The 15,626-nt window shown below is 44.7% G+C and overlaps 1 protein-coding gene across 1 annotated transcript in view; it reads right to left on the bottom strand.

The window, feature by feature from the left end:
• Positions 1-13,742: 13,742 nt before the first annotated feature.
• Positions 13,743-15,626, bottom strand: part of LOC122811981 (alpha-1,4-N-acetylglucosaminyltransferase-like) — a 118,854-nt gene continuing 116,970 nt past the window's right edge. Inside the window, exon 2 of the mRNA XM_044084181.1 lies at positions 13,743-14,862. Coding sequence (XP_043940116.1) covers positions 14,272-14,862 — 591 coding nt within the window. The 3' untranslated portion in view covers positions 13,743-14,271. The remainder of the gene's footprint in view (positions 14,863-15,626) is intronic.

Raw genomic sequence — 15,626 nt, 5'->3', positions numbered from 1 at the left:
AGGCCAAACAGAAAAAGTTTCAGCACCAAAGCCTGGGGGACACCACTGGTGACTGGTCTCTTCCCCTATTTTGATCTCCTGGATCCTGTGAGCAAGCATACATGTATATGTTCTTTGATTCACCTTCCTGATAGTATTAAATTATATTCATTGTATAATACAGCACCACTTAATAGAATGTGTTTTAAATTTGTAGTTTGGAACAGTCTTCTAGTGAGCAATGGAACAAAATGTATGAACCAATAATGACAAAACTATCCTTTTCAGAAAATTTCAACCATAAAAGGCTACTTAAACTTCTGTCATTACAATCCATCAATATCAGTAAATATGTAAAATCTCTGCAGAAGTAAGTCATCTAAATAATTCCACATTAAAGGGATTTGTAACTAATGAAGAGGTTGCTACTAGCAAACAACTTTATATTTCATTGTTTCCTCTACAAATAAAGTGCCTGTTGCCCTTGACGAATAAATTTCCTATGCTACATTAAAAAATGATACGTTAATAATTTTGCAATGGGGAATGGATGGCAAACTGATAAAGGGTTCATAGTTACTAAGTAACTCCTCCAAAGGATGACATTCATAGGACTGCAGCATCCACTCCCATTAAAGTACAACACAGTACAGTATCAGCGATCCATCTGCATACTGTGGGAGTAGTACCGATAGCCTTGTGCATCAAAAGCAAGTATACTACCTGTTGTGCTACTAACAATGCAAGCAACTTGGCATAAGTAGCATTAAACTTCTCTTCCCCTGAAGCTCTCAGCTCCTAGTAAAATCCACTTGACGATAAACTAAATCTCTCAACTTCGCAGTACAAGAAATCTGAAAAAAGACAACATTTATTTGGGGTGGGGGGCAAAGACCCAAAACCATGGAAACATTTTAAATATTGATTGTATAATCTTAGAAAGTTGCTAAAAAGTCTTTTGTGTTATCATGTGTTTCCTGAAAGATAATATTGAAACTTAAAGAGCTATCATTATTTAGTGAATTCAGTTCATAGGTTCATAGGTAGGTGCTAGGCTATCGGTCCAAGGGCCTACGTAAGCCTAACCAACAAGGTTCCCTGGCTTACGCCACCCAAGAAAGTTATTTTCCTGTGCCACTGTCGAGCAGAGACACAGAAGTGATCCTCAGGGTGTATTTCCTATTTCCTATCCACTCATCAAGATTTTTCTTGAAGAGCGCTAATGAAGAACTTTTGCTTGACATAGATGGGTAGCCTGTTCCAGAGTATGGGAAGTCTCTGGGCCAACATGTCCTGTTTATTGTGGTGACAAGGTTTAGGTCCCTACAGCGTGTAGCTCAGAGGGATTGGGATTTCTTTCGGTGTAGCATGTCCAACAGCTCTGGGTTTGACATAGCTTTATATGTTAGGCAGAGATCACCTCGGAGTAGGCGATATGCTATGGAGTAAAGCTGGAGTTTTTTGAGATGGTCAGTGTAGTGCATTTGTTTGAGGCCAGAAATCCTCTTTGTGAGGTACTTCTGTGGCCTTTCCAGCTGCTGCAGATGTCTTGTGAGGTACATTCCAAAAGGGGTGTTGTACTCTATAATGGGTCTAATGAGTGTCGAGTAGAGGGGAACAATGACCTCTTTTTTCCTGGATGAGAACCCTTTTATGATGAGGTGTGCCACATAGAAGGACTTCCTGACTACTGTGGTGATGTGACTATCAAAGGAGAGACTACTGTCCACCTGGATCCCAAGGCCTCTTATCACACATTTGGTGTTAAGTAGATTGCTGCCTATGTGGTAGTTCATGAGTACAGAGTTTTTACCAAAGGGGATAACACTGCAATTTTTGGCATTGAGCTTGAGGCCATGGCTCTGACACCAGGCATTTGTCTCATCGAGGCCCTTCTGTTGGATGTCCACATCATTTGGGGACTTGACTATGGCTCCTAGTTTGCAGTCATCTGCAAAGTTCATTAGCCAGAGGCCTTCTGTGTTAGCCTGTACTTCAGAGAAGAAGATACCAAACAGGAGAGGTCACAGGACGGAACCCTGTGGTACTCCATTTGCCACTGGTTTGAGGTCAGATTTGGAGTTTGCAACTTTTACAGTGTGGGCTCTGTCAGTGAGCCATTTGGCAACCCATCTTGTGATGTAGGGATTTATATCTAGTTTAGTGAGTTTAGCTATAATTCCAGAATGCGGGATGGTGTTGAAAGCCTTGGTGAGGTCAAGATAGGCTGTGTGAACCACCTTACCCTCATCTACAGCTTTGGCAACTGCCTCAAAGAAGTCAATCAGGTTCAGGAGGCATGATCTGCCTTTCACAAACCCAAACTGGGTGGGATCCAGAGTTTGGAGGTCACCAATGTCTTTGTTTATGAGTTCTATGATGATACATTCCATGGCCTTGCAGACCAGGCTCGTCAGGCTAATAGGGCGATAGTTCCTGGGATCAGTGGTAGCTCCCCCTTTGTGGAGTATGATAACTGTTGCTGTGTGCCATTCAGTGGGCACAGAGCCTGATGTGAGGCTATTATTGAACATGGTGCTTAGGTGGGGAGCCAGTTCATTCTGAAGTTCGTGTAAAACGCAGCCTGGGATGTTGTCCGGTCCCATGGATGCTGTGTTTTGGGCTTTAGAGATTGCAGCTTTTACCTGTGTAGTTGTGATTACAGGGACTCTGCATTCTTCCTGTATAGATATGGGCCCTTTAGAGGGTGGGTGGGGGGGGGGTAAAGTTAGAACTGAACCTATCTGCCAGGATGTTGGCAATATCAGTTGGTTCTGTAATTTTCGTGCCATTGTGCTGTAACTCAGAGCAGATCTGGGTGTTGCCATTGAGATTCTTGACAAAGCTATAGAATGCTTTGTGGTTGTTCTTAGAATTAGTGGTGATTTTGTTTTTGTAGCTAGCTTTGAAGGATCTTATAAGGGATCTCAGCTTCTTATTGAGGCTGACCAGGGAGCTTCTCCACTCATGGGACTTTACTCTCTTTTGCAACAGTTTCTTCTTTCTGTTGTACAGTTTGTTTATGGCAGAGGACCACCAGATTGGCTTCCTTTTTTTGTAGGATAGCGTCTTGGCTCTGTTTGGGATAGCACAATCCATGCACTCGTGTAAGTGCTTATAGAGTACATTTGTGTAGGATTCAGCAGTTGTAACTGTATTGTCCATCGGCATGGGTATCATGAAGTTCACCACTTCTGTCTTAAGAAGCATGAAGTTGGCTTTGGAGAAATTTTTTACTGTGGTTTCCTTAATGGGGGTGGGGGCCGGATGTGGATATCAAGGGTGATTAGCTTATGATCAGATCAGACCAACGAGGAGTTGACTTCAGGTGTGGAACACCAGTCACTCATGTTGGTAATGACTAGGTCTAGGATATTGTTGCCCCTGGTGGGGGTGTGGTTAAATTGATCCAAGTCATTGGAGTTGATGAATTCCAGAAAGCATTGAGCTAAGGAGTTGGTACACAAGTAGTTTTCCCAGTTAATGGTGGGGTAGTTGAAGTCGCCCATTATGAGGGTGTTTGGTTGAACCCTAATATTTTCCAGTACATCAAGAAAAGAGGAGTGGGAATCCTGGGGCATGGTGGGAGATCTGTAGCAAGCTACAATTTGGATTGCAGTTTTGCCCAGAGATAGTTGCACTTGGATAACCTCTGATGCATTATGCTGAGCAACTAGCCTGGAGATGTGGATATCCTTAATGACTATGGACACACCTCCACTTTTGGTGTTTCGGTCCAGGTTACATGGCCGAAAAGTGTGGTATGAGTTATAGCCTGGTAGTGCAGGGGTGCTCTCTGGAGCCTTGAACCAGGTCTCAGTTACTGCACAGATATCAATGTTCTCCATTTTAAGAAGTGCCTCGAGTGAGTGCATTTTGAGACTTAGACGTCTAGCATTCAGTAGCATTACCCTCAGTTTTTGCTTGCCTGTTCCTGTTATGGTGGTGAATTTGTCATTTGAACCTTGCCTAAAAAAGGCACTGTAGGGGTGGCAAGAGCCTTAGCCAGTATCCAGAATCCCAGGGGCAACATGTACAGGCCATCTCTGGCAAAGCCTCATGGTCTGTTGACCATGTCATCCCAAGCAGACAGATACTGGATCCCCTTAGAATGACACCAGAAGCTTAGCCAATTGTTGAAGTCAATCATTTTGTCCTTGTACTGTGGTATCATTCTGGGCGATGGCAGATTGCTACTCAGGGCTAGGGTCATACCTGTCTGGGCTACAAGATCAGAGAGCTCTTCCATGTCTCTTTTCATGTAGTCCAGGGAGGTACATCTCAGGTCATTCACACCAACATGGACAATGACAGAGTCATATTAGTACTTGTTGTGTAGTAACCTGAGTGCATGGGTTATGTGGTGGATCCTGGCACCCGACAGGCGTCTGACAGTAACCTTCTCCTTGTTTAGCCTGGTGAGTGGGACATCAGTGTGCCTGACTGTAGAGTCACCTATGACTAGTGTGCTGGGCATGTTGTTTTGCCCGATTGACTGTGGTTGAGTGGCACACTAAGTCTGTGGGCTATGTGTCATTTAGGTTGTGTTGGGGGATGGAGGTTGCTTGCATTTCTGCTTTGGAAGTCTCTGTTGCTTAGACAGATTATTATTGAGAGCCTCCATGAATGTTTTTGTGTTACTATGTGTGGATTTTGGTGGTGTAGATTTAGTGAGACTATGTGATGAGTGTGGTGTGGTGCAAATGTTTACCTTCTCCTCTAGACTGTCAAGTTCAGTCTTGGTTGGAGAAAGCTTTACCTCCAGTTTGGCTAGATAAGTGCATCTCTCACAGGTTGTTGTGTTGGGTGGTAGGGGGAGAGGGTTGTCTGTGTACATGAGGCAATTTCTACATTGCCTCAAGATGCCCAGATTCATCAGATAGACAGAAGAGAACACTGGGAGTTGACCCTAGGACATGCCTGAATAAAAAACTATTTTCCTCTAGATAAGTGATTTAAGTGAGTACAAGAGCTGTTTTTCTCTAAGCAAGTGAGAAAAGTAAGTACAAAAACTGTTTTCCTCTAGGTAATGAGGAAGGTTGAGTGCTATAGTAATTAATAGCTTATTTAGTGCTTACAAGTTCTGAACAAGTGCTGAGCACGAATAAGAAAATTCAAGTGCTAAAACTAAGAATCTGTATCTGCACTAGACGAGTTACAGGACAGAAAAAAGTGCAAATGCAGGCTTTCAAATCAGAAAGTTGAGAGAGATGGAAAAGATTGTCCAAACGGCCAATAACTACAATTTCTGGGCCAAAACTGTCGTATTCTTTTACCTTAAAAGAAGACGCGAGACAATGGTGTGCAGTTGGTACCAACTCCAAGCTTTATTGACCGGCCAACATACATGCAATGCAACAACTTCCTGTCTCGCAGCCTTTATATCATGCACGTTCCCCCGCCCCCACAGAACACTAGCTACGGCAAGATAGCACAGTCCATTGAATACACCACATCTCCCTTTCCATAAGGCCCCTTTTCGCTTAGCACCAAACCCAGATCTATTCAATTCTCCCACTTTACTACAACTTGGTACATTGACACCAAATGCTCACTTAGCCACATTCAGATTACTGTAAACCCCCGAGACATTGTTATTTCCGCCCGGAACTTCACAGATCCAAGCGGTCCGGCTTGTTAATAACTCTTCCAGATCTGGTCCTCACCACATCACCAGGAGCCCGGGGTTCCAGGGGAAGGCCATTGCAAGATGGCAAGGCCTCTTCGATCTTACTTGGCACATTTTCCGGACACCCAGGGTTTGATTCACAGTCAGGCTCAGATAAGGGAATCAAATGCACACGGTTTCGCCGCACAGTCCCTTGTGGCACATCTACCTTGAAAGACCTCGGCGAGCAATGGTTTTGATCTACCATACCTGGGGTCTTCAGATCTGTCACCCACACCTGGTCACCAGGCAACACATTCCCCAACGGCCTGGCCCGATGGCGTCTGTTGTAGTTTTCGCCCATATACACCCTCTTCTCCCCCTCTTTCCCCCTGAGCCTTCTCCAATCAGGCAGCGCAGGGTCCAACTGTGGAGGATAAATCGGGAGGGAGGTCCGCAACCGTCGTCCCATAAGGAGTTCCGCAGGGCTATACCCATTCTGCAGCGGCGTTGTCCTGTACGCCAAGAGAGCCATGTACGGATCTGTACTTTTTTTTAGCAGGTTCTTCACCGTCTGCACCGCCCGTTCCGCCTCCCCGTTACTCTGCGGGAACCTGGGGCTGCTTGTAACATGATCAAAGCCATAAGCGGTTGCGAAGGCCGCAAAAGACTGCCCTGAAAACTGAGGTCCATTATCGGACACAAGTACCTCTGGGATGCCATGGCGAGCAAAAAAAGATTTCAGGTGGATAATGACCTCGTTGGATGTGGTATGGTTCAACAATGCAATCTCGAGAAACCTGGAGAAGTAGTCTACGACAAGAAGGTAAGTATGTCCTTTCAATTCAAACAAATCCGCCCCCACTCTTTGCCATGGACGGTCAGGGTATGCTGTTGGGAGGAGGGGCTCAGGAGGATTCCTTCTCTCTGAGATGCACGTCCTGCATCTTAAGACCATGTCATTTATCTGTTGGCTAAGCCCAGGCCACCAAACGGTCTGACAGGCTCTGGCTTTGCACTTCACAATGCCCTGATGTCCCTCATGCAACTTCGACAACACCTCATTACGCATGGCAGAGGGGATAACAAGGCGCGAATCTTTCAAAAGCAACCCATCTTTCACTGTCAGTGTGGAACGATCTGGCCAGAAGCTCTTCAGTAAAGGTTCCTGGTTCGCATACGGCGGCCACCCCTGGCTGCACAAGTCCATGACCCGCACACACACACTGTCCGCTTTCAGCTGCTCCCGTAGGGTTTGGAGGAAGGATGGCTTCACCTGCATGTTTTCCACAATACTATGCACATAGATATCCGTATCCTCCATTAACTCTGTTTCCTCCGGGGTTAGCCTGGTTTTAAGTGGAGAACGTGACAGGGCATCTGCCACCCACAGTGATTTCCCTGGAGCATACTGCACCGTGTACGAAAACTGCATCAGCCTCATCCTGAAGCGTTGAATTCTGGGCGGTAAAAGATCCAACGCCTGGCCGCCCAGCAGTGAGACCAGGGGTTTGTGATCAGTCTCTAGACAAAATGATTTGCCCAATAGGTAATCTCGAAAGCGTTCACATGCCCAGGTAGACGCCAAAGCCTCCTTTCGACCTGGGCATATCGTTGCTCTGTGGGTGAGAGTGACCTCGATGCATATGCCACGGGTCTCCAGCCATCCTCCCATTGTTGCTGCAACACACTCCCCAACCCAAAGGATGATGCATCTGCGGAAACCTTCGTATCTCTCTTCGGGTCATACACAGCCAGAACTGGGGGTGAGGTGATTGCCTCTTTTAAATCATTAAATGCCTTCTCCTGATCCCCACCCCAGTACCAGCTATTCTTTTTTGATAATAGGTCTCTCAAAGCTCTATCCCTCTCAGCCAAATGAGGGATGAACTTCCCCACCTGATTCACCATGCCCAGGAAACTTCTGAGTTCTCCCACTGTAGCAGGTGCTTTCATCTCCGTGATGGACGCGGTCCGCCTTGGATCCGGGCTTATACCCGAACTCGTAATGACATGGCCCAAGAAGGTCACTGTGCCTCTCGACAGGTCACATTTCTCTATATTCAACGTAATACCAGCTTCTTCCAGCCTCTTAAGTACCACATGAAGTCGGGCATCGTGCTCCTCCTGGCAACGCCCCCAGACCAACACATCGTCTATGTGACAAATCACACCCTCTAGTCCTTCAATGACCTCTGTCATCATGCGTTGAAAGTGTTCCGGTGCAGAGTTAATGCCAAAGGGAAGGCGGTTAAAGCAGAAACGGCCAAAAGGGGTTATGAATGTGGTAAGCGCAGCCGACTCCTCCGACAAAGGAATTTGCCAAAATCCCATATTGGCATCCAGCTTGCTAAACACCTTCGCCCCAGCAAGCATCCCAAGACTCTGCTCAACCGAGGGCAGCACGAACCTTTCTCTGCATACGTATTCATTTAGCTTAGTGTAGTCTACACATAGTCTCAACCTGTTACTGTCCTTCTTTGGGACTACCACCATGCCTGCACACCAATCGGTAGGCTCTTCCATTCTAGTAACAACGCCCAGCGCCTCCATCCTCTTTAGCTCCTCTTTCACTTTCCCCATCAATGGCAGAGGTATCCTCCTGGGGGTCTTCAGGGAATAAGGCACCGCCTTTGGTTGAAGCTTTATATGGTATTTCCGCTGCACTACCCCCAACCCAGAGCACAACTCCGGGTAAGAGGCCTTCAAAGACGCCATGGTGATAGTGTCAACACGTTTCAAGAGACCCAGTCCCAAAATAGCAGGAAGGCCCAAAAGCGGCATGCGGAGTCCCTGCACAACATACACTTTCTCGCATGTCTGTCTATGTCCGTAACTGAGCTGAAGCTCCAAGGATCCTATAACCACCAATGGCGTCCCTCCAGGACCCAGCAAGGGTTTCTCCGGCCGCTGGAGCACAGGAGCGTTCCTCCCACGGAACAAGTTGTGCAGGTTTGACTTGGAGATAACAGTGACATCTGCCCCCGTGTCAAGCTTGAAAGTCATAGGTGTGCCCCGTATTTGCACCTCCACAATCCAAGAATGGTTCCCGGAAGAGACAGAGCCAAGGAAGAACCCCTGTTCATCACGCTCCCCCGGCTCCTCATCTTCCTCAATACTCTGCACTGCCTTGAACTGTCGGCAAACCCGCTGGTAGTGGCCCTTCTTCCCACACAAGCGACATCTTGCAACAGTCGCGGGGCATAGGAGTCTATGGTGAAATGGCCCCCCACACCTGTAACACAGCGAGACTGGAGCGTCTTTACTCTTTTGCTGCTGGCGCTGAAAATTTGGCGCCAAAGGCTTGCCCCAACTTTTCGAGCCCTCCGGTCTGCGTCTGGTGTCCGGTGGTGACTGCACAACGTTCACATTATACTGCAAGGCGGGACTGTCACACCGCAAGGCCGTTTGCTGCTTCTTAACCTCCTCCGACTGTCTGGCCATATTTACAGCCCTCTCTAAGTCCAACTCTTTTTCCATCTGCATCCGCTCAGACAGTCTAGTATCTGCTAGGCCCACAACAATTCTATCCCTTATAAGCTCGTCATGTAACGTCCCATAATTGCAGTGTTCGGCTAAAGCATGCAGGGCAGTAACAAAAGCATCAACAGTCTCATTCAGTTCTTGTTTCCTCATATTAAATCGTGCACGTTCATACACAATGTTCTTTTTGACAATAAAGAACTTTTCGAAACCCTCCTTCACTTTAGCATACTCCTGGTGCTCAGCCTCGGTTAGCTTGAGGCCTCTCAAGACGTCATCTGCCTCATCGCCCATGCAGTATATCAGGGTGTTCACCTGGTTCCCCTCTGGATTGGAAGATAAGTTACTGGCCTGCCGGAACCGTTCAAACCGGCGTATCCACCGTGTCCATTCGTGGGGTTTGGAGAAGTCAAAGGGTTCTGGCGGCTGGATGCTGAACGTAGCATTGGGAGCACTGGTCGCCATATTGATCCTAGCACGTGGCTGCCGACCATTCTCGTCATCCGACATGTCCGCTGTCCACACCACTTGGCCCCTCGTACAATCTTCAACAAAAGGTCAGCACTCCCAAGCACAGCCACACAGCACTTCTGACACCATGTCGTATTCTTTTACCTTAAAAGAAGACGCGAGACAATGGTGTGCAGTTGGTACCAACTCCAAGCTTTATTGACCGGCCAACATACATGCAATGCAACAACTTCCTGTCTCGCAGCCTTTATATCATGCACGTTCCCCCGCCCCCACAGAACACTAGCTACGGCAAGATAGCACAGTCCATTGAATACACCACAAAAACCACTCCTTATGTGGTAGACAGGTTACCTAGTACTTACTCCCACTGATAAGCTAGAAGGCTCCCCTCCAACACAGAAAGGCTTGGGGGGCTCAGAAGCTTACATACAGTCCTGGATACAGCAAATCTGTATTTGGACTACACTAGTTACAAGAAAGGTAGGAACCAGGCTTACAGTATTTTTTTTTAGAGAAAAGTAGCTAAAACAGCAGTAAAAACAATTCACATGCAGTGCAAGCTAGCACACTTCAGTATGTAGCAATATTAGACCAAACACAGTTTAAAAAATGCAATTAAATTAAAAAGGACTAAAAACAAGTGCAGAAGGAGTTTATTAGGTAGAATGTGGTAAAGAGATGGGACTGGGGGAGTGTCCCAGATCAAATCTACAGTGGGGCGGGCAACTGCAAAAGCCACCAAATTTAAACTACAAGCCAGAAATAGGGAGGGTGGGTTGGACAAAACACTTTCAGCAGAGATCTGAAAAACTATAAGCAACAATTAACAGTACAAACTCTAAAAGCAAAAAAATATACTTAGCTCTGTATATTTCCAGATTTATTAAAAAGCAGTCTCTCAGAACACAGGTTCCAGCAATGAAATGCAGGCTGTTACTAACAGGTCTAATTTTATGCAAGTGATCCTTGAGTTAGATAACACATAAGCTGTAAAAAACAGTTATACCAACTGAAGACACAGCAGAAAATAGGGGGAGGTGGGGAAAACACTTTCGGGAGAGATCTGAAAAACTATAAGCAACAATTAACAGTACAAACTCTAAAACAAAAAAAATATACTTAGCTCTGTATATTTCCAGATAGATTGGAAAGCAGTCTCTCAGACACACGTTCCAGCAATGAAATGCAGGCTGTTACTGTTGTTGTCTTTCGGCTTTTCCCGGTTAGGGGTCACCACAGCGGAACTCCGGTCCGCTAATGATTGACAGTAGATTTTCATAAACGCTGAGGTGCCAGCTCGACATTCAATCTTCAGTGAAGGCACTCCCATTTACGCATGTTTTTTGAACTCCCACCCAACCACGGAGAGGGCATGCAGACTCCACACAGAAGGCATTCCCGGCACTCCAGCCGAGAATCGAACAGAAGAACCTCTTGCTGTGAGGCAACAATGCTACCGCTGCACCACTGCGGAATATAGGCCGTTACTAGCAGGTCTAATTTTATGCAAGTGAAGTTCTCACTGATAGAAAACACAAATTTTAAGAGGAACAGACCAAAAGTATGAGCCAAATATTCTGTAAAAATCTGGACAGTTGAGAGCTATGGGCTCAACTCCCTGAATCTGAAGTGGTAGTATGGGTAGAGTATTCAGGCTCTTGTTTAAGCCTGAGTAACACTAACCACCAGGTATACCTAACTGGGGCATTTTACATAGAAAAAATGCCAAAGATTCCAAAGACAACCACAAGGCATTCTATAGCTATGTCAAAAATCTAAATGGCAATGCTCAGATCTGCTCTGAGCTACAACAGAATGGCATTAAATATACTGATTTCAAGGATATTGCCAATATCCTGGTAGATCTATTCAGTGCCAACTTCATCCCCCTCTCACCCCCTAAAGGGCCCATCTCAATACTGAAAGATTGACAAATTCTGGTAATAATGGCCACACAGGCAAAAAACACACTCTCCAAAGCTAAGAATACAGCATCCATGGGACCAGACAACGTCCTGGTCTGTGTACCACATGAACTACAAAATGAACTGGCACCTCACCTAAGTGTCATGTTTACTCATAGCCTCACCTCAGGCTTTGTGCCCACTGAGTGGTGCACAGCTACAGTTATCCCACTCCATAAGATGGGATCCACCTTGGACCTGGGAACTACTGCCCCATCAGTCTGAAGAGCCTTATCTGCAAGGCCATGGAACTTATAAACAAAGACACTGGCAACCTTCAAACACTGGACTCCACCCAGTTTGGGTTTGTGAAGGGTCAATCTTGTCTCCTGAACCTGACTGACTTCTTCAAATCAGTCTCCAGAGCTATGGATGAGAGTAAGGCGGTCCACACAGCCTATCTGGACCTCGCCAAGGCCTTTGACACCATCCCCCACTCTGGAATCATAGATAAACTTGCTAAGCTGGGCATTAATCCCTACATCACTCAATGGGTTGCCAACTGGCTTACTGACAGAACCCATACTGTAAAAGTAGCCAACTCCAAATCCAGCTCCAGACAAGTGACAAGTGGAGTACCTCAGGGTTCAGTCCTGGGACCACTCTTGTTTGGCATCTACTTCTCTGAAGTACAGGCCAACACTGAGGGACTCTGGCTAACAAAGTTTGCAGATGACTGCAAACTGGGAGCCATTATTGAATCACCAAATGATGTGGATATTCTACAAAAGGGCCTTACAGAAACAGATGCTTGGTGCCAGAGCCATGGGCTCAAGTTCAATGCCAAGAAATGTATAGTTATCTCCTTTGAGAAAAAAATGTACCCATAAATTACCACAAAGGTGGCAGTACACTAAACACCAAAAGTGTGAGAAGAGACTTAGGGACACAGGTGGACAGTGGTCTCACCTTTTGATTACCACATCGCCACACCAGTCAGGAAATCCTTCTATGTGGCACACATCAGTAAGGGCTTTTCATCCAGAAAAAAGGAGGTCATTGTCCCACTGTACTCATTCCGCATTAGACCCATTATAGAATACAATGCCTCATTTGATATATACTTCTCAAGACTTCTGCAACCACTGGAAAGGCCACAGAAATACCTCACTAAAAGAATCACAGGCCTAAAGCAGATGCCCTATGCTGACCGTCTAAAAAAACTCCAGCTATACGCTGTCGCATATCGTCTACTCAGAGGCAATCTCTGCTTAACATACAAGGCCATGTCAAACCCAGAGCTGTTGGACATGCTACACTTAAAGAAATCCCAATCCCACAGAGTCACACACTTCAGGGATCTAAACCTTTTCATCACAATGAACAAAACATGCTGGAGGGATCGATTCCTGACCCAGAGACTCCCCAGACTCTGGAATAGACTGCCCATACATGTCAAGCAGAGCACCTCTTTGGCCCTCTTCAAAAGGAATTTTGATGATTGGATGGGAGACAGGAAATTCACCCCAGGGATCATGTCAGTTGCCCTGTTAGACAGGGGTCCAGGGAAGTAAATATTGTGGGAAGAATTAGCCAGGGAATTGTTATGGCTAGGTTGTTTAGGCCCTATGGCCGATAGCCTAGTACCAACCTATGAACACACACACACACACACAAACACACACACACACACACACACACACACACACACACACACACACACACACACACACACACACACACACAGCACACCCACAAACACACACACACATGGTCGCGTGTGTGGGAGCAGCATAACTCCTGCAAATAAAAGAACAAAACTCTCCTTACCGACATGACTGTGGCAGCACCAGCAGAACAGCGGCAACATAACTCCTGTAACACAGAGCAATAAGAGAACAAGAACAGCTAGATTAGTTAGTTTAACTTCCAGCACCCATGTGTAAGACAAAGAGACTAATCCTGAAGGAGCCAACAACCCATTGCAAGATACACACTGCCATTCACTTCACACAGCAGACACCTACAATTTAAAGCAATGCCAGTTCACTACTACACATTTCTGGGTCATTGAAGGAAACCACAGCATTCCTCAAACTCCTATGTAGACAAAGAGAGGATGTACAGACTCTGCACAAAGGGACCCCAGCTAAGAACTGCAATAGAGGAACTGTGAGGTAGCATGACAGACTGGTGTAGCACTGTGTTGCACCACCAATACATAACGCTTTGTTAAAATGCAACAGAAATGGCTGGTAACATTTTAAAAATCACTTTTGCTATCTGTGTGCTGACTAAGCAGATTATTTATTTTATTAATGCCTATATGAGCCAAATGAGATTCAAACCATATCAATACATAGATAATCCATTCTCCCATATGCACATATCACTGGATCTCACACTGGCAGACTTTTATTAGCTATATCAGTTTTATAGTAATATACATTATTCTGAAATATTTTATTTAACTTGCCATTTTAAATGAATAGCACTGTTGACCAATGTTTTATCATTTCATTACTTTTGCCACACTGCAAGTATCTGACTATATACTTGTATTTCTATCAGTTTTCTCTTCATGTGCCATAGCTTTATCTAATGCATTCTAGGAAATAATGAAATATAATGAAGCATTTTCCTGAAACAAGTAATAAGTATCAATAGTATACATATTTGCAAAATACATATACATTAAAAAAGTTTTGCATACAAAGTTTGTACTAACAGTCTTGTGATTAATGTTGCTGATGGTTGTCTTTTAAGGCAGAATGATTTTGGTTCCTGCTGTGGCCTCTAATTCTGCAAATCATTTGGTCACTGTTAACTCTTTGCATTGTTTATAAGGATGCCATAAGTACTTGGGCAGTACTTTTTGAACAGATTTTCTACCAAGGTGTTGCTTTCTGAAATAACTATCTTCTTCTCGTTCCTGTTCATGAAATTCCATAAATGTAAACCATATGAGTCATTAAAAGTTGGAATTTCTTTCCAGACTTCAAAATACTTTTTCCATTGTGACCAGGAAATTGGATAAAAACGGGATGGATGCATGATTGTCACATTCCTGGCTTCACATGGAAAATCTTGTACCTTGTTGAAATTAGGAAGGGTACATGTTTTCTTTAACACACGTGTAAGTAAGCGAGGACCCTGTTGCCCCCATATGCCACCATTGTAGTTCATGACAAAATCTGTCATACAGTCCATGATGTATGGATGATGGTGATGAAATCCAAGCACTGCGTTACAAACATAACTATCTGATTCGCTAACTGTAAAATTTTCTTTAGGTACTTTCTTAATGGTAATAACATCAGTGTCAAAATAAAGCCCCCCATTCTTCCACATGAGTGCAAGTCTGTAGCCATCTGAAGTGATTCGAATCCAATATTCCTCTTTATAAACTTTGTCCTACAGCACAGAAAGAAAAAAAAACACATTAAAGGAGTTTGTGTTCATTCACACCTATAAGATGAGTGATACAGGACATGCAGGAGACTAGTTCTAAGTGATTATTTTGGCAGCATATCTAAGTAAATCAATAACTTATTATTCTGACATATGTCTTGGCCTGTCCTTCAGAGTTTTATGTCACAAGTCAATTCTCCCACATATTTGTTAGGTGAAAGGGTCTTAAGTGCCCTTGAGATCTCAGAGATCCTAGCATTTGAAAAACAACCCACTGTTACCCTATTCTTGTCCAGCCTAGTGAGAAGAGAGTCAGTGTGCCTGACTACAGAGTCACCAATCACAAAAACATTGTTATTTGTAGAGTGATCTGGTGTACTGCATTTGAGATAATTTATCTCTTGGTGTGTCTTTGTTGAAAGTGTACCTAAAGGTGATGTGCTGGATTTTTGTGAGACCTAGTCTTGATGGTCTAGGAGGCTTTGGAAAGGATCTGTTTACAATCTCAGCAAGATATATTTTGGTGTGTGTTGGTGTACTTTGGGGTTATGTATCTTGCTCATTGAAAGATGTATCCATCTGACTCAAAATGTATAACTCTGTACTCTATGATTGATGGATTCAAACTGCAAGCTTTCAGAATAAAAGTCAGTCAAAAGTCTTCATTGTTGGTTAATAGCATTTATTTGCAAAACAAAAAGTATATCAAGAGTGTTGTCAAGCAATTCTTATTACAATAAGCTAAGTGTAGATATGTGCAAAGTAGA

Source organism: Protopterus annectens, chromosome 9.part0 (genome assembly GCF_019279795.1).
Source record: "Protopterus annectens isolate FY-2018-M chromosome 9.part0, PAN1.0, whole genome shotgun sequence".
NCBI classification, from domain to species: Eukaryota; Metazoa; Chordata; order Ceratodontiformes; family Protopteridae; genus Protopterus; species Protopterus annectens.
Note: the sequence above shows the minus strand (reverse complement) of the source record. Positions and strands in the feature narration are given on the sequence as shown.